Source organism: Cavia porcellus, unplaced genomic scaffold (genome assembly GCF_034190915.1).
Source record: "Cavia porcellus strain 051 isolate PalLab524CR breed Dunkin Hartley unplaced genomic scaffold, mCavPor4.1 scaffold_26, whole genome shotgun sequence".
NCBI lineage: Eukaryota > Metazoa > Chordata > Mammalia > Rodentia > Caviidae > Cavia > Cavia porcellus.
The window spans coordinates 46085193-46110689 of record NW_026947509.1 but is presented as its reverse complement, the minus strand read 5'-3'; the positions used below and the strand labels follow the sequence as shown (position 1 = coordinate 46110689).

The following is a 25497-nucleotide window of genomic DNA, read 5'->3' as shown; positions in this document are numbered from 1 at the left end:
GCATAATCACTGTATTTCTAGATGAGGAAACTGAGACCTGGAGAAGCTGGTTGATCTAAGAAAAGGTCGTCTACTTCTGGCTTACGGAGGGCCACCACTAGGAAACAAACCAGGATTTCACAGTCTGCACATTTCAGATCACAATCAGCTGTAGCCCCTTTCTCTCCCTCTCTCGCTTTGTGAGCATCTGAATTGCCTTTCTCTATGTAACCTTACTTTGCTTGCATCCTTTCCCGACTTCTTCCCTGCTTTGCTATGGCCTTCGTGTGTATCCTGGCTTTTTTTCCCCCTCTCCTCTTCTTATTTAGTACAGTACTAGAAATTGAACCCAGGGGCTTTATAACCCTAACCCTCCCCACATTTTGAGACAGGGTCTCACTACGTTGCCCAGCTGGATTTGAATTTGCAGTCACTCCTAGAGTGCTGGGATTATAGGCACGTACCACCACATCCAGCAGTGTTCTGATTGTTGTTTGTGGTTCATTTCGTACTACCACATCCAGCAGTGTTCTGATTGCTGTTTGTGGTTCATTTCCTCACCTGATCAAGTAATATTGCTTTGGGTCTTGTTTTTTCTCCCTGTCACTGAAAGCAGGTATTCACATTATTGCCACTCAGATCCTTTCTGAAAAGCCCTAGTGCTTCCACTGTTTTGCTTTGCTTTGTTTTTCCAGCTGCAGTTGCTTTTCTCCTTAATAAAGTTACATCTCCAAGTTCTGGTAACTAGACTAGGGCTAGTTATTGATGGGAAGGCCATTTTTCTCATAGAATTCCAAGCTACTGTATGAATCTCTCAGTAGCTTAACCAGTAAGGCACTAAGATTATCTCCATATACAGAAAATGATACAGGATGTGAATATACAGTTAGAATTTTTATGTTCCCTTTCCATAAACCAAAGGCAGGTCCAATTCAGATCAGATCAGACTGTGGATTCACGTGGGTATGAACCTGCCCCATGTGGACTGCACATCTTGCTTGGGTGCAGGGGTGGCAGGGTTTAGACATTCGTGTTTTTACCTGGCAGCACCACAGACTCACGTGATCATGGAATTCCATGGGCTGATGCAGACCCTCAGGCTACACTCTGGCCCAAAAGCTCTTTCAAGGGCCCTGTCCTTGTGCAGGGTGCTTAAGAAGAAAGCCCCATCTGTCACTTGGTAGCTATGTGACCTTAGTCAGCTCTGTCTGCTCTCTGGGCCTCAGGTTCTTCCTGTATTAAATAAAGAAACAGGGTTACAAAGACCGCTTAGAAATTTTTCTCATTTGCTATCCCAGTGAATCAGTAATGCTACAACTTAGGGCCAAGAATGAATACTAGAAACTTAAATCAGATTTATTTCAGACATAAAGCTAATTAACAGAGTTAATTCTTCTGATCATACTGGGAATTTTCAGCACTGTTTCAATTTGTGATATTGTCATCTGTTTTTCCCATACTGTCATACCTTGGGACTTTGAAACTCATTGAACAAGGCACTTAACATGGAAGCTAGAACTTGCATGTTAAATATTGCCTAATGGCTCCCCTTTCCAGCCTGAATAATTTGAGGGGTATTTGTCATTTTTTTTGATGCTCATTCTTCCTCTCAGAGCAATTAACAAGCAGTACCAAGGTACCACTGTATAAAATACCCATACCCCTGTATCAGATCATTTGGCCATTTTGGGGCTTAACATATTTGAACCACGCTATTGCCCTCAGTATTTGCAAATTCATTTTTAAAGTTCTGTGGAATTTCAGCTTGACTAAGCTAAGCCCTCAAGGCATTTAGTGCAGAAAAATTGTCACAGATAGGCCCCATCCCATAAATTTTTCTGAATAAGAAATTTACACTGTGGGTTTGTCTTTGCTATTGAAATTCCTTTATCTTTTATTCCCTGAGGCTTAGTTTCAAGCAGGAAGCAAAATGTAATATGAGAGGAATAATTATGGCCACTCACAAATTTATTATTTAAATCACAGTTTCCAAAGTCTTAGTAGAAACTATCACCTTTGGGAAAATATCAGATAAGAGCTAATTGGTGACATCATAACAGTCCTTCAGCAAAATGCTCCATTAGCCAAAACCTACATCCTGTTGACCAGTTCCATAATGGATTGGGGGAAGGGCAGCCATGTTTATGTATAAACATCTCAGCATTGAGCCCTGATAAGGAGCTCAAAGGTTATTTATGGAAAGTAGAGTTTTATCTAACTTTTTGAAATAGGCATATCCCACATACTTGTGGTGATACACATTTTATTTTCTGTTTTAAAGAATTTGTGAGTATTAGAAACTAGCATTGCCTGAAAAAAAAAAAAAAAAGAATTTGTGAGTAAAAGCAGTAAATTTTAGAATGGAATGAGGATGCAGAATAGTTTCACTGTGTGTTAGGGTTTTCCGACTTGAGCAGAATCAACAGACTGTGTTTCCCAGCTTCCTGTAGACTCACCTAGCTTAGGTTACTAGACTCTACTTTGCCCACCTATTAACGCGCACAAACGGCACAGAGACAAAATGCAGCCTCTCACAGTCATCTAGCCAAGCAAGTACAAGCTAAATTATATTGGAAGTATTTCACAGTATATGACAATTTTACTGCTGCCATTCCCACACTTGTTCCTAGTGAGCCGCAGGTGGGTTTGCTCAGCAGGAACTGGGTCTTTGAGTTAGACTTTCAGAGAAGAGCCATTTGTCCAGTGCAGCAGCCTCTTCATCAAAGTATTGCTAACAGTAGTCCGAAATCTAGATTTTACACAGTGGTTTGGGCGTGCTTATTTTGAAATAGAAGGTAACTTGACAAACCAGAAAGGAAGAATCAGCCAGTGCATAACGAAATTTGCTAAGAGCTTTTTCTTTTTTTGTTCTAGTGATCTGTCTTGTTTTCCCTGTAGACTTAGTTTTGTGAGGTCCCAAGAGGGTGAAGGTAAACTGACAGGAATCATTTGTGCCTCTTTCCAATCCCACAGATCTCCACTGGCTGCAGACCTTGAACATGACACTGCAATTTCCTGGTGCCACACATGAGTAATAAGCAGCTGTTTCTGAAACTGTGGTTTGGAAAAGGCAGCACTAAGTTATTTTTTAACTTAATTGTAATTTTTGATTGGTCTTCAAGAAAGTAAATCAAATAAAGTCTGTTGTCTTAGTCTGCAAGAAAGCCATATGCCTCAAATTCCAATGCTGACCATCTTGACCAGAATAGAAGAGGGAGAGAACTGTGTATCCCCAGCTGTAAGTTCACCCAGGCAGCTTTCATGGGCTGCCTTTGCATAAGAAGGGTGAGCATATTTGTTGTATTTATCAGCTGACTAGATTGTAGAAGCTGACATTCAACAGTCTCTTGAGTTCTGGAAACATCTGAAGTGACAACAGTTTGATAGAGAGAATGCAAAAGTGAAAAATAGGAAAATCTGGAAGAAGATAGCAGCATACTGCTGCATCTTGTCCTTGTCTCACAAGGTGATAACATGGCAAAGCTTTAAATTACAAATGGGGCTTCATATTTTTTGGACACTCAGTCAGTATGACCATGGTGACATTGTCCTATATGCACACTTCCCAAGTGAATGAATCAGACTGGTACCTTCCTTAGGATAAACAAGTTTCATGGAAGCCAGAAACAAACCCTTTCCCTCTCCTTGGACATCTGCCTCTTCTCAAGGCATTAGGTTAGTTTGGCATATGGAAGGGATCCAGTGCAGGGGCCAAGGTGATGGGGGAGAATGTCGTATGTTTTCTGTTAATCACATCGTCATGACTTCGGTCACATAGACTTGCGCTTTGGGAGAAATAAACGGAGATATTCAAACTAAAGATTTGGAAGTCTATTTCACTAGCATTCATGTCATGTCCATTTGACCACCTGGTTAAGTAAAGCCACTGTACGTATAATACTAAAAATGAATCCTTCAACTTTTGATGGATACTTACAAAGTTACCCTACCCTGTGGCTAATTTAATTACAAATAGGAAAGGCATAAGAAAGACAATTTCCAGGCGTCGCTAAGATACTGTCTTACATGAACGATTCACATCAAGTTTGACATGTGCTAAGTGTCTTCCCCAGCATTTTGGTCTCAAAGTAAGTATGCTTGCTCAAGAGCTGTCTCATATTTAGATGGGATCGGGGGAAATGTGTTTGATGGTGTTCTGTAATTTCTGTTGATCTTATCCAAACAGAACAATTCAATGCCTTTCTGAAAATGGCACATGAACTCTAGGACTTTTCCTCTTGCTCCTGCTATAAATCCTGTGTGTTTAAAAAGAGAGATGAGTGTTAATGATTGAGGATTTCTGCCTAGGTAAATGTAAGTAGTAGTAAGCTGTTAGTTATTGAACACTTGCTCTAACTTAGACACTAAGTTGGGTTAGGTTAGTTTCAGTATATTAAATCTGATCTGTCAGTCCTACAAGGCAGATATTACCCTAATTTTTCAGTTAAGGAAACAGAAGCTCAGTGAGTTAGGTAGCTTGCCAGAATCACAGCTGGAAAGTGGATAAGCTAGAACCTGTACTCGGATCAGCCTTCTTTTTCCAGTCAGTTCCATTGCTTTTTACTACCCAGATAGAACTAAGTAGTGAAAGAGCAGTTTGGGGGGCTGGGGATTTGGCTCAGCGGCATAAGCGCCTGCCTTGCAAGCAGGCAGACGTGAGTTCGATCCCTGGTACCAATAAAAATGAAAAAGACAAAACAAATTTTAAAAAAAAGAGAGCAGTTTGGAATGTCAGCCTCTCGGTTTCATGTATCAGACCATTATGCAGTGAGAAAATATACCTAAGTCTTCAAGAAGCAAAAACAATACCATGGTTATGTAGTTTCTTTTTAAAATACGTTTGGGCAGTTTTATGAAGGAAGTACCTTTGGGGTTTATTTTGTCCTGTCAGGTCTGGCTTGCCTTCCATGTATCAGAGTCCCCTACATGAGCTCTAGCAAGGGCACGCAGTTGACAGGCGTTCTCCCATGCTGGACCCTGTAGAGGACTGTAGTGATAGCAGGAAATGCCAGGCTAGGGGACACAGCAGATTCTCAGGTCTGACCTTACTCAGAGCTTTGCACTTCTTGGCCAGAGACTTTGCCTTTGCCTACCCTGCAGGCAAAGACCCGAGCAGGTCTTTTCTATTCTTTGTCCTTAGCGGGAACCTGAAGGCAGCACGTCACCTTTGGTCTTATTTGAGGCCACCGTCTTCCTAGTGTTTGTGGAATAGGGTCCTAACCTAAATCACACCAAGATGGGTAGGAAGTGGTGGTAAAAGGAGTAAGGCTCTTTTGGGGTGGGGGAGAAGAGGCAAGATGCTTGATTCAGCTTTGAGCAGTTGCCCAGAACATACAGATGTAAGAGTCTGATTTTCATAGTGATTAAACCGGTAGCCCAGAAGCCAGAAGAGCTGGAGTCCCTTCCCAGTGCTGCTAGTACTTGTATTCAAAGACAAGGTTTAAATACATCCTTACCATTGGAACATTATATGTTTTCCTTTCTATAATGTCAAAGGAGTGCTTATAAATTCTAAAATAAATTCTAGACTATTACCTCACTTTTCTAGAAAGAAAAATTTCTGCAGCTTCAGCCATTTGAAACATGGCCATAACTGAGCCGCCACCACTCTTTCTGCTTCTTCCTAAACAACACAGCCGCGTGACTAAAACCGTTTATGACATAGACAACCCCAAGATGTGACTGCTGGGAAAAGGCAAAAACCTGCTGGGATCAGTGAACAAAGACTCAGGTGCCTGGCAGGGAGGGGCTATTTAAAGTGCATAGCAGATTCACTCTTTGCCCTCAAGCAAGTTACACATTTTTCTAGGTTGCCTCATACAAAATTGCCAGTTTTGTAGGACTGTATGTTCAGTATACTACTGGAAAACAGAGTAATCACATACTTGATGTAAAAGCATGTGTCTAGGGAAAGGCACAATTGGTCTGTGGCAGCTGAAGTAACCAAAGATGGCTTTCCAGATGAAGCCAGAATAATCTGAGCCTCGGAGCCCATGTGGTGTTTAAACAAGTGTTAAGAAAAATAAAGCCCTCGACAGAGGAAAGGACACAGGGACAGGAGCAAGCAAGCACATTCTGGGCAGGAAACCTTCGCCCGCAGCATGGGACTGACTTGGGCTCCATAGTGCGGCGGCAGCCTGCAGGGCCTTTACATACCAGAAGAAACATAAGGCCCTCTTATCCAGCTTACTGTTGTACTGAGGATCCAGGACAATGTGATTTTATGAAATGAATGAATAAGAAGCTTTGCTTCATGGTAGAGTAAGAATGTAAAGAATTTACCAAGGATTAGAAGGAAAGGTGGTGCCATTACGCATCACAGAATGCGTATGCTGGTGGTATCCAGAACTGGTCAGGTGTGCTGGATGGGCCAAAGGAAGAAGACTGGCACCTGGAAATAAGACCAGGATGTTCTTCATTAATCTGGAGAGGGCAGTAAGTGCCTGGAGTAGGGTGAGGGGGAAAGGGAGCTGTAGATTATAGGTAATTAAAACAGCGCAAGCTTCAGAACCTTCATGCTGATTAAAAGAAGCCAGTTACCAAAAGACACCTATTATATGATCCTATTTATATAAAATAGGCAAATTATAGAGACAGAAAGTAGATTACTAGTTCCTAGGACTTGGAAGAGCAAGGAAAGTGAGAAATGGGAGTAATTAATTGGGTATGGGGATTTAGGGAAAGATGAATGACATATTCTAAACCTGATTGCATTAATGGTACACACGTCTATCAGTAAGCTAAGGATCATTGAATTGCATGTTTTAAATGCTTGATTAATATGGTAGCTGAATTACATTTCAATAAAGGTGTTAAAATGAAGAGGGAATCAATAATGTAATGAATGACAGGAAATGTTCAATGGAGAAAATGTCATTTACAGTACATTTTATCATTTCCAATTTGATTCTCAATGAAATAACAATTAGAGCCTTCTGCCCTATTATTATTTAATAATATTTTAGAAGCTCTGGGTGATACAATAAAACATGAAATATAAAGAGGAGATAGAAAGGAAAAGCCAGTTTTTTGCTTTTAGAAGGCCCGCAAGAATCACCTAAAAATGATTAGCATTGATGAAGTACAGGAAAATGGTCATATGTAAGATGTACACAAATGTCAATATAGTCTAATATCCCAGTAGTAGCTAATAAGAACAAACATTATTTTAAAATGTAACCTTGAGGGGCTGGGGATTTAGCTCAGCGGCATAAGCTCCTGCCTTGCAAGCAGGCAGTCATGAGTTCGATCCCTGGTACCGATAAAAACAAAAAAGACCAAAAAAAAAAGTAATCTTGAAATAAGTAATAAATGAATGGCTTATATAAGAGAAGAAAACAAATTTTTTTATTAAGCAATAATAAATATGTAATAAATGGAGGTAGGTATCGGGTTCATTGGTAGAAAGACTAAAATTATAAATATATAAATCTCCAAATTAACTTTCAAAACCTTATTAAAGTCCATAGGTAGGAATGAATATAATGTTGCTGGCAGTATAAATTTGGTGAAACATTTCAAGAACCTTCAAAATATTCAAAGAAATCTTTTGGAGAGAGAAAAGCTTTCTGCACATGATGCTCAATCTTTTCCTTTATCTTCCTCAAAGTTCCTCCCATTCCCTATTTCTTCCAACAGCTGATACTCACCTACTTTCCAGACTGTACAATATCTGGTGCCGCTCTTTAAATGTGTCTGTAACTTTGGTTGTTTAAGAAGAGAGTAAAGTAGGAAAGCTAAACTCAACTAAAATATTGTTACCGCAATTTGGAAATAATCCTGCGACACAGTGGAAAGTGTTTACTGGTGGTTGGATATAAGATTTAGTAGCAGTTATTTCTTAGAAAGTCATGCATAACATGCCTCACTGGGCTTTATCCGAGTGACCGGTCCCTCAGAGAACAGAAATGAAAGGCAGTCTACCTACAGCTTCCTAAGGTTACGAGAGAGAATTAAATTGAAGAATGGTGGAAATATGCCAGCCTGACTCAGATAACAGCCAGTGTAATTTCTAATCCTTTTGTTAAGTAGAAAGCTCTACTCTTACAGAGCAGAAAACTCAATTTTTCCATTTACTCTCTGTAGTTTAGTGCAAAGGTAACGTACATTATTTTTAAATGCAAAGACATAACTATGTAAAAAGTGACTGGCTTGCTTTTCTGATCTGTCCTTCCCCTAGAGTTATAATTACTTGTATGTCATTATGGTATTCCCAAATTTTTATGCCCAAATTAGCATTATGTGCATATGCATTGATGACAGAAAAGTAAAGGCAGATTGTATCTTGCTAATATGTAAAATGCTGAAGTTTTTGAAGACCATAAATAATAACAAATTTTATATTTTGTTATTTTGCCTCAATTTTGTTATATATGCCTCAATTTTATATGAGGCAACCTAGAAATAATAACAAAGTGGGTAATTTAAACTCATAAGTGTTTAGCCAGGTGTCGTGGCACAGGCCTATAATCTCAGTGTTTGAAGGCTGAGGCAGGAGGATCACCTCCAGTTTGAGACCAGTCTCTGTTACATAGTAAATTAGAGAACTCCATAAGAAGACCCTGTCTCAGAAAAAAACAAAACCAACAAACAAAGCACATATCACTAAACTCATGGGTGTCTGCAAACTGGCAGGTGAAATAACATGGGGGAGCAGATATCAGGGCCTTGGGGACAACTGTCAAGTGGACAGCACCTCAGGAGTAGGACCATCATTCAGAGCCAGGACCATCATCATGTTGGATCTAATTCTTATTAGGTCTTTGTGTATGTATATGTAAAAAAAAAAAATCTGGATTTTTTAAAAATGTGAAATCTCCCAATTTTTTAACCACTACTAAAATTATAAGCTTACAATGGCCCTCAGAGGGCCATATTGCTCCCTCTTTGTATACTTACCAGCTGCAAAAAGAACCCATTTTTCTATATTTGCCCTTGGGAGAGATGATGAAAAGCTATCCCATGAGTCATCAAAGAAGCTAATGAATTTAAACTTAACATAAACTTCTTTTTTTTTTAACGTAAACTTCTACATTGGTGTTTTCCTAGAATGCTTTCAGTGTGCAGTAGAAAACCCACCACACTCCTCTTACCACACCATAAATGCAAAGTTGGTCTATTCAAGTAGGTCCCAAACTACAAAGAAAGAGGAATACAAAGGAAGTTTCGCCAACTTCATTTTCCAACCTCCAGTGGTTTAAACCAGAGTTCTTTTGGAGCAGAAATTCTCTTTTCTTCCTCAAAGTTGCTGAGAAATTATAATTAGAGGTTTTCCTGTTGTATAAAGGAAAAGAATTCCTTTCGTTTCTTGCAAGACTTGTATTCTCAATGAATTTTCTTCCCTGTCCCATTTCTCTTTTTGCAGGTGATAGAGGGAAAACTGGCTCCATTCTTGGGCAAGGTCATTAAATTTGCCACCTCACACGTGTACAGCTGCAGTCTCTGTAGCCAGAAGGGGTTCATCTGCGAAATCTGTAACAATGGAGAGATCCTCTACCCTTTTGAGGATATTTCAACCAGCAGGTACAGAATATCTCGTCTTACAAAAGCATGCCAGAGAATGTCACATGCATTCTTACTTGGCCAGATCGGGCCAATTCTTAGTTAGGTACTCTGCTTCTGTCTCTTACCTGGGAATACATTTCCTTTGTTCTTGGAAACCATGTTTCATCCTTTGGTTCCCTATATTTCTTTCCAGCCCTTACTCTGCTACCTTTATCCAGACTGAGATAATAGAGTCACAAAGGAACCTCACGAGCTCTGCCTTGTTAAGTAATGAAAGTGTTCAGATTCAGTTTTGGAATGAAGGTTTAGGAGGAAAAACCCTCACTATAAACGATGGTGACGGGCAGTGGGAAATTGGCCTTTCCCAGGAAGGTTGGAACTGGGTCAGCTGCTATGCTTGGAGCACCCTGTGAGCCGCTGCCCACTCACCACATGCTTGTCTCCACAGATACACTGCAATGGGGCGATGAAAGTTTTAGGACATCAAGGAGAGAAAAGTAGGAGTTTATGTGGGGTTGCCTTTTTAACCAAAGTAGTATGTGGGCAGATCCAATGATTTATGGATGATTTTCCCCCACTAAGTTGGAATCCAGGTTCTTATTATTGCTTGTCTTGAGTCAAAAAATGATACATATTACTTTTCTTTTCATCCCAGAGCATAATAAAAACAGACTCTGTGTGTGTGCCCTGACTTCTTTGGCCATGAATATCATGGCTCATTTCCCACCCTGCAGGGCTCACTTACACTGCGGTTCGGGGCAGAAGGTGAGGCCCGTAGCCAGGGAAGGCTGAAGCATGTGGGGGAGAGCTAAGATGGTAAGAGTTGACTCAGCTCTTTTGGCCTCTTCTTAAACCCAAAGACTATTTGTAAACATTAAGGAACTTAGGGTAGCCCCACATATAAAAGACAGGCACATAAATGCATGAAACACACACAGTCACCCAGCCTCCTCCAGTCCCTGAGTACAGGCAGGCACCTCACTGCCTAGGAACTGCTTACCTTTTTACAGTGTACATCACACAAAAACTTATACACAAGTGTTCACATAAGTAGTACTCATAGTAGCCAAAAAATGGAAAAAATTTAAATGTCTTTCAACTGATGAATGAATAAATAAAATTTGATACAGCCATATAATCAGATATTATTTATCCTTAAAAAGGGAATGTAGACTACAACATGGATAACCTTGAAAGCATACTAAGTGAAAGAAGTTAGACACAAAAGGCTGCATATTGTGCAATTTGCTTTATATAAAATCTAAAAATGAAGCTGGGCACAGTGGCGCATGCCTGTAATTCCAGCATTTGAGAGGCTGAGGCAGAAGGATTATGAGTTTGAGACCAGCCTGCGCTACAAAGTGAGCACAAGGCCAGCCTGAACTACATAGCAAGACCCTGTCTCAAAAAGACAAAAAAAAAAAATCTAAAAATGAGGTAGATCCACAAAGATAAGATAGATTAGTGGCTGCCTGTGACTTGTGGGGAGGGCACAGAGGAAAAACTACTAGTGGGGAGAGGACTGCTTTTGATAATGAAAGTGTTCTAGAATTAGATTGTGGTGATGGTTGTAGTTTTATGACAACACTAAAAATCAGCCGATTAGACACTTCAAAAAAGTGAGTTTTTCAAATACAAGAGGGAAGGAAAAAAAAAAAAAGAGTGAGTTTTGTGGTATGTGATTGTAATAAAAGTAAAAATAAAATTTAAAATGCTTGCAACTGAATAAGCCATACATTGAACCACAAAATAGATCTAGATAAATTTTTAAAAGTCTGAAACTACACCAACTATAGAGAATTAAAGATCTAGAATAGAAAAGCATGAGGGAAATCCCAAAGTATTTAGAAACTAAACAATACGCTTCTAAATAACTCCTGGGGTAAAGAAGAAATCATGAAGGAAAATTTGAAATATTTTGAAATGAATGAAAATGAAATACAAGATATAGCAAATACAGCTAAAATAGTGCTTTGCGTAAAACTTGTAGTTAAGACACCTGTATCTCAAAAAAAATCTGTCACATTTATAACATAAAGTTTGACTTTAAGAAACTAGATAAAGAAAAACAAACTTAAGCCAAAGCAAGAAGAAAGAAAAGGACTAAAAGTTAGAGCAGATGTCAATAAACAGAAAACAAAAACATGACTTTTTAAGAAGATGAACAAACTGGACAGTTTTGTAGTGTTACTTGACCAAGAAAATAAGAGAAAAAATGCACACTGCCAAATGAGGAATGGGATGGTACCGAAATGAAAAGAATTATGAAAGAATGCTATAAACAACTTAAATGAAATGAAAAGTTATCTAGAAAGACAAAGTGTCACAGTTAACTAAAGAAGATATAAAACCAATTCTGCAAAAAAGATATCCTTAACATATATGAACAAAGTCAAAATACATGAGACAAAAACAGATGAACTTTTTTTTTTCTTTTTTGTCTTTTTCGTTTTTATCGGTACCAGGGATCAAACTCAGACTGCCTGCTTGCAAGGCAGGAGCTTATGCCGCTGAGCTAAATCCCCAGCCCCCAAAACAGATGAACTTTGAGGAAAAAATAGATGATAGTTAGAGACTTCAACACCATGGTATCTGTAATGGTAAGCACATACATAGTTAAACAGAATAGCGCTCTCAGTTGCAGAATCTGAGCCTGAGGTTTGAAGTCCCAAGTCCTACACTTGCCCCTGGACTAGAGCAGAGGTGCTACTCTGCACATCAGAATCTCCCTTATCGCTTGGCTCACCCAAGTCAAGGAATCTGTGTCGTCAGACTTTGTGAGTCATCACTAGAAGAAAGGTAGCTGTTGACATTGGAGGTACTGGATCCTCTCCAAAATGATCTCATTGTCACATCTGTGGATAGCAATGCAGGGCGCTGCCCCTGTAGGCTAGAGCACAGTGTGTGGCGCTTAGTGTCCCGCTCCTGTGTCCGTGTCTGAGGGACCCCGGCCAGCTTTCCAGGCATCCCAGGCTGATAACACTGAGGAACCTAATGAGAGTCCTCTTGTTTCCAGGGAACAGTGTGTACAAGCCTCACCAACAAGAAAAAAAGAGACATTAATAAGAAATATACCAAAGGAAAACATTAAATTGCTGATTTAAAACATGTCCATGGGGCTGGGGATTTAGCTCAGTGGCATAAGTGCCTGCCTTGCAAGTGTGTGGGCGTGAGTTTGATCCCCAGTACCGATTAAAAAAAAAAAGTGTCCATAAAGATATATTAAATAAATAATGTGATACATAAAAATAAATTTTGAAATCTGAGTATTGTAACTGAAATTTTTGTGAAGTAATACATTTCTCAGATTTGTCTCAAAATAATAACTTTGAAATCTGAGTACTATAACTGAAATTTTTGTGAAGTAATATGTTTCTCAGATTTGTCTCAAAATAATCTGTGTTGTGGGGTGGATATGGATGAGATTGCTAGGTAATAAGTATACAAGGACTTACTATGCTACTCTATTTTTAATGTATTTGAAGTTTTCCATAAGACATGTTTTAAAATCCGTGAAGATAAATGTGAAATATTTAATGAATTTGTAACCATATGTCCTTAACCATATTGTTAAATTCAGCATCTCTGAGTCTTCAGATATATACTTAATATATTTTTAGATCCAAATATCATTTGAATAGCATAGTTTGGTAAAAATCATCATCATTATCATCATCATGCACAAGTCGTAGAACTGTTGGGTCTTCCAGTAAGCAAGCTGTTGAGCACAGTATGTGTTGTACGCGCTGGACACACAGTGAGTATCCATGTTTCCTGCTCACAGCGCTTTAGAGTCTAGCAGGGACCAGATGAGACAATAGACAGCTCTCTTACCGTGAGGAGCAGGGAGGAGGGAAGGGATGTGAAAGAGGATCAAGGTGCATTACGCACATGTCCCAGCTCTCCACAATGAATGTAGTCATTATGTACTGTGAACATGTCCTAACAAAAATAATAAAGTGTAGCCAGTGCGCAGAAAGAGGAAATGTATCTGCAACTCCAAGAATGGATCTGTTAGCTATGCAGGTAATGTGCATTACTAGGGGCAATAAATTTAGAGAGCTCCATGTTGGGCTCGCAATCACTGATCCAGACCCACCAGAATACACAGAATATACACAGAGCCCCCTTTTTTTTTTTTTTTTTTTTTTTTTTTTGCACCAGGAATCAAACTCAGGCCTTGTGCTTGCCAGGCAGGTTCTGCACCACTAAGCTACATCCTGGCCCTGGAATATACTCAGTTTAACATGCTTATTTGATTATGAGCATATTTTTAGTCCATGTTTGCAGTACATAATTTTGCATTCCTTGTGTGGAGTTGGTACATTGATGTAACCCAATTTCTTTCATTCTCTTCCCCTCCTCCTCCTTCCCCCTACTTGATCTCCTTCTCTCTTGGGAAAGATCTATCCCCCTACTTCCTCGTATCTACTTTTCAGTTTGCTTTTTATAATCTGGGTTTTCTCACCTTAGAAAAACCATGTAAAAGTGAAGCTTGTGTGTCTTATTTCACTTAATATTATGGCCTCAAGGTGCGTCCATTTTTCTACAGATGAGTCCTTTATCTTTCCTTGTATGTAAATACTACATTTTCTTTATCCATTCACCTGTTAATGGACATATAGCCTACCCTTTCTAGATTTAGCTGTTACGAGTTGTGCTACTGTAAACATGGGTGTGCATGCGTCACTGTAATGTGATGTCTTTAACTCTTTCAGGAACAGAACTAGAAGAGAAAACCTGGGTCAAATGGAATTTCTAGTTTAGTTTTTTGTTTGTTCTTTGTTTTTTTTTTTTAAAGGAACCTATGCTTATTTCTACAGTGGCTGTAATAGTTTACCTTCCCACCAACAATGTAGAAGGCTTCCTTTTTCTCCATAGCCTCACTACCAATTGTTATTATTTGATTTCTTGATAATGACACTTTTTGCTGCGGTAAGATGGAATCTCAGTGTTGTTTTAGTTTGCATTTCTTTAATAGCCAGAAATGTTTAGCTTTTTTTCAGGTGTTTATTGTCCATCTGCACTGCCTTACATTGGTGAACTCAGATTTTTTTTCCATATTAATCAGTATTCAGAAGATTCATGAATATGCAGTTTGAAAATATGTTCCTGCTGTTCATGTTTAGGCCTCATCTCTGGCCTATGTAATGCATGTGCTGGGATTACAAGGGAATGGCATTCGTACTAATACCAGTGCCAGCACTCTACAGGGCTCACCCCGTAATTCCTCTGCCAGTCCTCCAAGGACTACGGTACTTTCAGTTTGTCTGTTGTGGTACTGGCGATTGAACCAGGGACTCCACACTAAGGTACCTTCCAGCCTGTTTTTTAATTTTTTATCTTTGAAGTGGTTTTTCACTAAGTTGCCCTGGCTGGGCTGGAACTTGTGATATTTCTGCCTCTGCTTTCCAGAGTGCTGGGGTTACATTATGTGCTGCTTGCTTTCATTTGAATAATTAAAAAGCCTAGATTCGCAGAAGACCATTGTCTCACTCCCAGAGATGAGGGGGCCAAAATTTGAACTCGATACATCTGACTCCAAAACCTGTTTGTTTCATTACACACTAGTGCTCCTTTCCTATCTGTAGCCTTTCAGTCATTTAGAGTACATCCCCTGAAATTCACTTGAAAAACATACGTACCTCTCTAAAGAAGCCTTCTCTAAAACTGCTTCTTTGAATCATCGTTTTACTCACTTGTCAGATGTTTTTGCCCCTGAACCAACGAACCGTGGGCTGGGGAGTGATGGGGCCCACAGCAGGGCGCCCATCTCGTGAGCAGCCCTGCATGGCAAGGTTGGCCCATCACCCTTTCATTCAGGAGATAATGCCCCCCACAGTCTCACCCTGAGTTTGTTCTTTCTTCTCACACACAAATTAAATATCTACTTGCCTTTAACCTAAATAAGGAAGCCCCAAAACCCAGATTGAAAGACTCTAAATATAATAAGAAGATCCAGAAGCATAAAACTGCTTTCCTTAAGCCTACTTCAGTATTTACCTAGTAGATAGCGACAAGGAAAGCCCAGCTTTAGGAGACATAAACATTCTGTAAAACATGGCAGAATCCCACATCCTAAAGAAACAGAAATAACAACGTGTGCCCTTTTTGAGAGTAAGACATCAGGGCTCTGGTTTTTTGAGAATTACAAGTCAGATTAGGCTGATGCAGCACTAAGGCCAGACAGTGAGTGGACCTACAAAGCAAGCAGCCCTCCAAACCCTCAGCGACCCAGGGTTTTGTTTTGTTTGTTTTTAATCCTTAAATTTCCCCTATGCAGCTTTCTTTCTGACATCTTTACATATCACCAATCTTTTCTTGTGATTGAGGACACCTACCCAATGCTGCTAAGGAGCCCATCTTGCTTTGCACTTTTTGTGAAGTTGCCATTCCTGAATCTGGAAATGTTTCACGAATGCACAAACACTCCATCTAAAAACACTCTGCATGCATCTTACCGTGAGATTTGAGGAATCAGCCAGCCATCATAAATCAGTTGCATGCTTTCGTCCTGACCCACCTGGCTTTGTTAATTGCTTCATGTGACATGCAAGTCATCCCCATAGGTTTCCAGTATGGAAAATTGTGCACTTGAAGACCTTATGACCCCCATACTGTTTAGGGCTCTATTCAGATGTGGATGTTCTATTAGAAGGATATACTTAACACTGAGTTTGGCACCCTTCATGTAGTATGTGTTCCATAAATATTTAATATTTGGTTCAATTTTGCACAGTATCATAGCCAGTAAGGTTTAGCCAAGGCACAATTATTCCTAATTAATGTTTGATTCAGCTTCCCGAAGTATATATACATTCGTGAGAACAGTGAAAAAGCATTTAAGTAAACTAGCTGAGAGAATTTAAAATACTTTGAAAGACAGAGGGACATAGCACAAGTCTGGAGTGACAACCCAGCTTTCTCTGTGAGGCTGAGCAAGCAGCCTGCTGCCTCAGGTACTTGGGTGGGCACTCGGCCTGCCCTCAGCAGCAACAGGTGCTTGCCCTCAGGAAGAATCCGAAGTGGAGTTCTTGCTGTGCGTCGGAGGCAACCTGCAGCTCATTGGGAACTCTTCTAAAAGGGCTCATTTTTCATATGCCAAGGTTCAAAGTATAGTTTTTCTCTGTGCACAAAAAGCTAGCCCTTCCTGTCCTCCAAGCAATAGTCAGTGCACACAGGACCTTGAATTTATGAATGCCACGCTGACTGGTCAAGTTCACCTGCTCTACTGCCACAGCCAGTCTGCACATGCTTGAATAACATTTCCCACATCAGTCTTGAAAATTGTCCCTGACCTCGTGGAAAAGGCCATTCCAGGTATGTTTCTAACAGAGCTCATCCTCTTTTTCATGTTTAAAATATACTTTGTCGGCGTACAGAAAATAAGGACCCCCAAGGAATCCCAGGCAAGCCCTATCACCTCCATCCACCCTTCCATCCTCCAGAAATGCCAGTGTACACTGAGGAGCAGGGACACTCCTCCCAGCACACTTCCCCCTCGCTTTGGTCTTTTTAATTCTGCCTTTCCCTGAGGACCTGAGCTCATTGGGGAATGGATATTGTTCTTTGCCTTGGCACTTCTGGTCCTCCTCTGGGCTCTGTGTACACATGAAGCTCAAATACTTAATTGTAGCCAGTTTTTAGAGGAAAAAACTTGCTTTATTATATAAAGTTGAATTCCTTTTTCCAAAAGAAGATGCTAATACATCATTTTTCTCAGCAAAACACTCAATGCGTGAAGAGCTGTGTGTTGTGTTGCCGTTTCCCTGTGACTTGTGCATGTGAGCACGGTGCACAGCTCCATGGGGGCTGAAGGTGGAGGTGATGTGGCCTAAAGCTGTCTTTTAATGTATGTGCCTGTAGAACCATGAAACCCTAGATCGCCAACAGCCTTACAAAGGCTCTTCCATGATCCTGGGGAACCAGTTTTACTTTGTCACTCTTTGGAAGGGTTTCGTGTTAGGTGTTTGGGCAGAAATGGGCACAGATGGGATGCAGATGGAATAGAAGAGGAAGAGAAAGGAGCAGCACTGCCCAGGAGCCAGTCTTTCACTGTGGCTTCCTATTTGTTCAGTCTTCATTTTGGTGAGTCCTTGCACAAACAGACTGAATACCTGGATTATGCCCTCATCTGGCCTCAAAGACACATGCATTATATACCCTTTCTCACTAATCAGCCCGACACATTCCTTTGTTGGTAAATGGTTCCAAAACAAACACTGTCATCGCACCTAATTAGCAGGTTTGTGGGTTGTGCTTGGCAGTCTGGTTACATCTGCTCAACAATAGAGGATGAAGACAGCCTTGGCGAGGCTGGGCTTAGGGCAGGAAGAACTCCCCCCATGTATATGCTCTCCTTGAATGAGATTTCCTTTCTGTGGTTTTTCTTGGGAAGCAGCCACTCACTGAGTACTGTAATGATGTGTGGTATCTTAGAAACAGCTAGAGGAAATGTGTGCAGATGCATACACCTCTTCCTAGGTGCTTTTTCTGGAGAACCACTTTGTTTCCATCTGTTATTGTTCTTTCCTGTCTCTGGGATTAAAGAGGAGCATTTTGAGGAACTTCCTCGATGGCTCTCTAGGACAATAGTGATTCCTGCTTATGATTTATTGGAGAGCGACACAGAGAGGCTGAGGACAGAACTCACCCATGCTAAATAAGCTCTCTATCAGTGAGCTACACTCCAGCCCCTGCCTGTGATTAGCATAGTTTCTTTCGGAGATGGAATTAGCGAACCTATCTAGATATATTGGGAGGGCAAACGTCAGAAAGCTACTCATTTTGTGACATAAGATGGGATTCCACTCTTCCTACGTCATGTGACTGCCCACTCTGAGCATTTCCTCAAGAAAAACTCTTTAGCACAATTGTAGTTCTTTCGGGTGGGAGATGGAATTAAAGTTTTCTCCAAGAGTAACTTGGTAAATGACATTTTACCTCCTGTTTCACATGTCTGCTAACACAGAAGAGACTTTTGTGAAACCCTTGGCACTGACCCAGCCTTTTATGGATTGAGCCACCTAATAAATACAGTGCACTTGTAAACACAATCCTAGCAGTATTGTGTTTGAGACTGTCTGGTCACTTGAACAGATGTCTGTCTTCTCTGCCTGGAGACATATTTCTTACCAAGCTTCTAAATTAGGGGTGGTTACTATTGTGTTGTCTTATTTTTAAGGGTTCAAACCTAATTTGTTGTTGTTTGAAGAGGGAAATGTTCATTGCTGTTTAACTCATACTTTAAATTTCTAACTATAAAATTGATGTTCACTGCAGAAAATTGGAGAAAGACACTGTCTTATCCAGCCCGTTAACCGAGTGACTCACAAATCTGCTGCTTTGAGTAGGGCCCGAAAGAGAAGGCTCTGCACAAGTCAAGCTGTTGTGCCGTGGGCTGTGGGATCTAGCAGGCCCAGTGGTACTTGAGGTGGCAGTGGCAGGCAGGGATGCTCTTTGTAATCTCTAGCATGCCCCATAGGTGAATCTGGTCATCCTGAGTCCCTCATGCTTCTGAGCAAACAAGCTGAAAAGGGAGTCAGAGTGTTGGTAGGAGTGAATTATCCAGGGTACCAAGGGGAAATCGGACGCTACTCCACAATAGAGGAAAGGAAGAACATGCTTAAAGTGGAGGAGATCTTCTAGGGTGCCTCATAGTGTTACCATGCCCTATTGTTACGGTCAAAGGGAAACTACAGAAACCCAAGCCAGGCAAGATGACAAGTGGCTAAGAACTTCAGAAACAAAAGTATGGGCCGTACCACCAGGGAAAGAACAAGACCTGCTGAGTGAGGTACTCGCCAAAGGCCAAGGGAATGCAGAATGGGTAAAAGAAGGTAGTTATAAACACCAGCTGTGATCACATGACAGTTACAGAAATGGGGATCATAATTACTATATGTCTTTCCTATTTTATTAACATGGTTGGACATACAGACGCATATATTAAGCAGGTATCTTTGTTGTCTTTCTTTGTAGCAATGTTGATAGACTTAGTATCAGCTCATAAGTATTGTTAAATCAGTATTGTAATGTATAAGTTATGGAACATTAGAAGAGTGAGCATCATACAAAGAAAAATTGCTCCAGTAGGAGCTCCTGGTGGTCAAGTTGACAAGGCGAGGATTGTAATGGGTAAGTGTTATATGTCAGCTTGAATGGATTCATAAACGCCTTCCAGATTACTGGCGCTCAGTTCAACATGTGTCTGAAGATGCCTGTCACACATTGAAGAGGGAAGACACAACCCAGATATGGGTGTCACCAACTAAGAGGCTTGTACCCTGGACAGAAGAAAGTGAGAAGGAAAAAGTTTTCCCTTTCCTTTGGAGGAGAGGCTCCAGTCCCTGCAGGCTTCCAGTGCGTGCTCTTTAGCCTTGGACCATCAGCTTCCCACACAGACTGCGGACAGGCCCAGGACGTCGGCCTTCAACGGGGCCTTCAACTGGGCCTCCCCTGTCCAAGGCACCCTTCTACTCCTGATTCCAAGTGGCCACTGTAAACGTACCTGCATAATTCAGGCTGTTCCTCAAGTGAACCCTAACTGGTACATACACTAAAATATACAGAAAGAAATTCTCCATAATTATTCGTTTCCTACACATATGCATGCGTATGTGAAACTGGATCATCCTGAATATATAATCTTATATCTTGCATTTTTATCACATTATATCTGACCAGTGAAAATAATCATAGTTAACTTCTAAACTTTAAATGATGGATACTTCAAGAGGAATTTTTTTTTTAATTTGGATACTGGGAACTGAACTCATGACCTCGTGCTTGCCAGGCAGGTCCTGTGCCACGGAGCTATATCCATGGCCCAGAAATTTGTTTCATTGACTCAAAAATCCTTTAGATCCATTCAGTAAGTACAGACAGGCTAGTTCACGGAAAGATCACTGGAAAGGGGATAGAGAAGTCTAGTCTTTCATAACTCTGCCAAGAACTTGCCACCCCCTGGGCCAGGCACGCGGTACCGTTCTAAGCTCTATTGACAGAAAAGTTGAGCTTTGCTCTGGCTACATTGCTTAGCATTTTTTATTTGTCTAATAGTTACTCATGAAGTTTTCAGTGAAGTTAACTGATTTTGACACTTTTTACCCAGAGGAATTAAGATATAAATTCACGTATCTATTTTGAAAGAATATATTTTAAAAAATGGACTTTTCTGATTTACTGCCTGCTTCATCTGAAACAGCACATTGTAACCACTCAATAATTTGTAAGTGAATTTTGCTTTAACTTTGCAAATCTATAGTTTTGGTGGGTTTTTTTTGTTTGTTTGTTTGTTGTCTTTTTGTCTTTTTATCGGTACGGGGGATCGAACTCACGACTGCCTGCTTACAAGGCAGGCGCTTATGCTGCTGAGCTAAATCCCTAGCCCCAAATCTATAGTTATTAACACTACTTTAAATGGCTTTACACTTACTTCAGAGAAATTGTTACTTAGTTAGACATCACCAACAGATACGACTTTACTGAGTGCTTGCGAACATTTTATCGTATGTTAAGAACAGATGTATTTTAGTAAGATAACAGAATTTAATATAAGGAGAGCAATAATGTCAAAAACCTGAGCTTTGTTAAGCTACTCAGATAATTTTCTAAACATCTTTTAGTTCATTTTTAGTGTACACAGTACTTTCTTCTTCCCCATGAGACTGTAAATAAGTAACCTGAATACACAAAAGGGAAGAGGAGTATTTACCTTTCCATACAAAAAATGTTGACTTTTCGGACTGAGCAGCATGTTCTGAAATGAGCTGTTTTATACTTTAGCCTTACAAAGGGTACAATAATAGCTTAGTATTGTCAGTATACGTTTAAGAGATATTTAGGGGTTTTTTTCCCACACAAATGATTATAGGAGTATAAATATGCTATTAAGATTGTCTTTTAAAAATTGTTCTTCTGTTCTAATTTCAGCATCTAACATGTATCATATCTTAATCACCTTCAAGTACTGAATATTAATGCACTCCATACTACATCAGGAATTATATGCACGTAAGATCTACAATTATCATTAGTGAGTGTCTCGTGCTTTCAGAGTACCTAGAGATGGAGGCACAGCTCACAGAGGTTCACAGACTGTACGGAGCATGGTGTTTGAACTGAATCCTGCCAGCAGACAGAACCTCTAGAGCCAGAGGGGGCTGCGGTGTCCCCTCGCCCAGGGTCCAGGAGCCTCACCCAGCAGCACCGGGGTAGCTGCTGGGACAGTGTCCTCCTCTCCTCGCCTTACCTGCTGCCAGAGCACCCGCCCTGAGATCTGGACATCCCAAGCCGGATTATCGTGAAGGACGAAAAGCTGTCTGGCTTGACTTGTCTCACTTCTGATGTCCTCACCACCAAAATCAATGGGAAGATTTAGACTTCTGATGAAAAAGAGAACAAAAGGAAGTAATTATGTGAAAAGCAGCAATGCGAGGGTAGTCATTTTGTAAAACTAATAACATTATAGGTGAACTTGCAAACAAACAGTGAACCAGAAGCTGGCTTGAAATCTGTTTTGGGAACACTGGAAGCTAACAGATTTAACTTAAACTGAAAGACCTAGTTTGGCCTTGAGAGTTGGGAGGGTGAAGTATCATATAGGAAGAGTAAAGCAGCCTATCTCAGTGATTGAGAAGAAAATCTTCCAAATCTAGAATAAAAAACAAGCAAATTTTCCTTGGCGGCTGGGGAGACACAGGCGTGGGGGAGGGGAGCTCCATCGGAAAGCAAACCAGCCAGGGCCAGCGTGATAGGAATGTCAAAGCTTTCAACAGGAAAGGTGGCTTTGCCCTTCCTCTGCTTCCCTGAGCATATTTAGGTAAACTGTTTAAAAGAAACCTAACCAGAACACACTTGCAAAGTTTTAAGAGCAATCAGTACCCCCTTGTACTTGCCCTGGCTAACCCACCCAGAAGTTTCTTGAGAAAGAGAGATGGAGTGTGTGAGTGTGAGTGTGTGTGGTGAGAGAGGGTCTCCTTGCAGTCCAGGCAGGCCTTGAACTCACTGTGTAGTCCAGGCTGTTTGTAGCTCAGGCTGACCTTGAACCTACTATCCTCCTGCTTGGGTCTCTGGAGTGCTAGGGTCTTAGGCCTTGCCACCTTCCCCACCTCACCGTAGTGTTTCCTCACTGAGGGGTCTGTGGGTCTTGCTCAGGCGCCCACCCAGACAATGGACAAAACTCATTCCATACTGGTTAGAGCTCTTCATTGCCCCCGCCTAAGCCAAGTGCTTCTCCCAGCCAGCCACTGTGTTGTGCCTTCCACAGATGCTCTTGCCGAGCACCGCTAGCGTGGAATGAACTGAGCAGTAGAAAATTTTATGTATTGCTTTCTTGTTAAGTAAATTGGTGATTGGAAACAAATGGAAACAAATAATCTAAAATAATCACAAAATACTTTAGGTCTTTCATTTGATTGTTTCTCTTTTCAATGTATGTCACTAATAATGTAGACCTAATCAGCTGGTCATGCTGTTTGTAAAATTTGATAGGCTTATTTTCTGGACTGTCTTTACATTTTCTAATGTATCCATACTTGAAAATTTCTTTAGTTTGGCTCTAATACTTTGGCGTTCTAATATGTTGAGGAAGTCAAATGCAATATGTTAAGTAACAGTGAGTCTTATTATTCAGAGTCTTAGGCAAGTTGCTACAAGTTTTATACATTGTTGTTTATTTTTAAAAAGACTTACCTCAGGCTGAGACAGGAGGATTGTTGCAAGTTGGAGACCAGCCTGGATTAAAGTGAGCACATGGCCAACCTGAACTGCATAACAAGACCCTGTCTCAAAAAGACAAAAAAAAAAAAAAAAACACCTTGCCTCAACAATTTGACATTGTATTTTTTCGGTTTTTACATAAAAAGATAGACTGGCTAATAAAGAATAAATACATGAACTAACATTATTTGTTTTAATCTTTACTAGCCTAAAGATGTTCTTATGTTCAATTGCCAGTGTCTTAGCTGTAGTAAGATGTTTCTAAACATCTCTTGAACTCTTGGACATTTTGAACTACTTTGGGAATTTTTACAGAAAACCATTGCTTTTATATACAGTTCTTGATGAGTATAATTATAACGTATTTTAGCTTTTCCAGCCATAGTAGAAAATAGCAATTACTTTTTTCTGGTAGTGAAACAATTTTCCAGAAGTATCCTAGCAAATGTAGGCATTTGTTTCTTGGCAGTTACAGTAACTGTCAGATGAACCTTAAAGTTGATCAAGCAGCGTAAGCACTGCTTCTGTCCATGAGCTATTAGAATTAGTAATAGTTATCTCAGGTGTCATATACATTCCCCTGCCTTCTTTTCTCCTTTCCCTCATTCCAGTTGTTCTTTCCTTTTGCTCAGCTTCTTCCCCTTTCACAATATCCAATACTTTGTTGTTGATGCCAGCAATCAAACTCATGACCTTGGCCAGGCAAGTGGCTCAGTGGCCAGGCAGGCACTGTCCACTGAGCTATATCCCCGGTTTGCCCTGTCACAATATCTGTTGTACCTTGTGGATATTATCTACTTTCAATTTCTTACACTGTGAGACAGTATGATGTTTACACATGCGAGTGTGATTTATTTCATTTGTGAGTATGGTCTCTAGTTGTTGTCTTTTTTTTCTCCTTAAAATAAAATTTTTAAAAATGAAGCTTAAAGTAAAAATTTAGCCATATCAGAAAATTATTTCACTAAGATCAAATCTGTTATGATTTTATGCACATACTAAAGTATCACTGAGCTCTGTTAGCATTCACAGATTAGCAGAAAGCATTTACTGTGTTGAGCATTTGCACAAAAGATGATGGTGAGGCAGTGTCCCCTGTAGGTAACAGAATTAACAAATGAATTAATTAAACTTGTTTGCATTCTATTTTGTAGCCTAATTTTAAGTAAAACTTTTGTCAAAGGTTTTAGCTGAGCTTGGTTTACAAACTCAAAGTCCAAGACCTGTGAAAGCCAAAATGCTTTGTGAGCTGCAAATCAGGGAAAAACTCTTCCTTAATTAACCAGGGCTTAAAAGAGCAGATAAAAAGATCATTGCAGGACATGCCAATTGTCCTTCCCAGAGTGGGGCTTAGCAGGTATTTAGGTATGTATTGAGTAATTTAAAGGACTATGTGGCTAGTAACAGGAGACGGAAGGCTACATTTTTTTTTTTTTTTAGGAAGGCTACATTTCATATCAGAAGACTAGAATCAAGTTGAAAGTTGTTCCCCCAATTCACTAGTTCTAGGACCACATAAGCCACAAGTGCATTTTGTAATGTATCATACTTAGCTTAGAGATCTTTTTTAAGAGTTAAAAAACATAATGTATCTGGAAATAGAAACAGGCTGGGTATGGTAGCACATGCCTGTAATGTGTAGCATTCTAGCATTCTGTAGGCTGAGGCAGGAAGATCCTTGCAAGTTCGAGGTCAGCCTGGGCTACAGAACGAGAGCCCATCTCAATACAGGAACAAAAGGTCAAATAGGGGCTGGGAATTTAGCTCAGGGGCATAAGTGCCTGCCTTGCAAGCATGTGGTTGTAAGTTCGATCCCTGGTACCAATAAAAAAAAAAAGGTCAGGTAGACGTTGCCTAACTTAAATTTCTAATTTTGTATACATTTACTATTCAAAATCATGGGAATAGTTTTACTAGTATTCAGGTACCTATATTTCCCGGACACATAATCAGAGGAGCTGGCTTTTCTCCAGTCCCTATACCCGTCAAACCATTGAATACACTTTTACTTCTCCTACCTCCCTACTGTTCGCCAAAAAGACAGGGGGCTGGGGATCACCCTGAATAAGCCCACATGCAATATGCCCATATGTATGTCTATTTTTCCCTCTGCAGGGCTCCATGTTCTTTAATCCAAGGTTTTCATCTTCCTCTGCACCCTGTCTACTTTTCTGTTTCTCTTTTTGCACTGCTGAGCAAAAGAGAAGGACATTTGGGGAATCTGGATTTTTGGTCAATCTGAAACAAACATTAACTGGAGGCGGTACTCAGCTCAGCACTGTGACTCTCTCC

At 40.3% G+C, this 25497-nt stretch overlaps 1 protein-coding gene across 9 annotated transcripts in view; it reads left to right on the top strand.

Moving 5' to 3' along the window:
• Plekhm3 (pleckstrin homology domain containing M3) overlaps positions 1-25497 on the top strand; it is a 175320-nt gene that overhangs the window by 137450 nt on the left and 12373 nt on the right. For 6 of the 9 annotated variants that reach the window (XM_013157563.3, XM_003474190.5, XM_063237367.1 and 3 more), the window contains one exon: positions 9344-9501. In XM_013157563.3, coding sequence (XP_013013017.1) covers positions 9344-9501 — 158 coding nt within the window. Of the gene's footprint in view, positions 1-2952; positions 7327-9343; positions 9502-21417; positions 23393-25497 lie in introns of those variants that run through there. The other 3 variants (XM_063237369.1, XM_013157567.3, XM_063237370.1) reach the window with 3 other exon arrangements.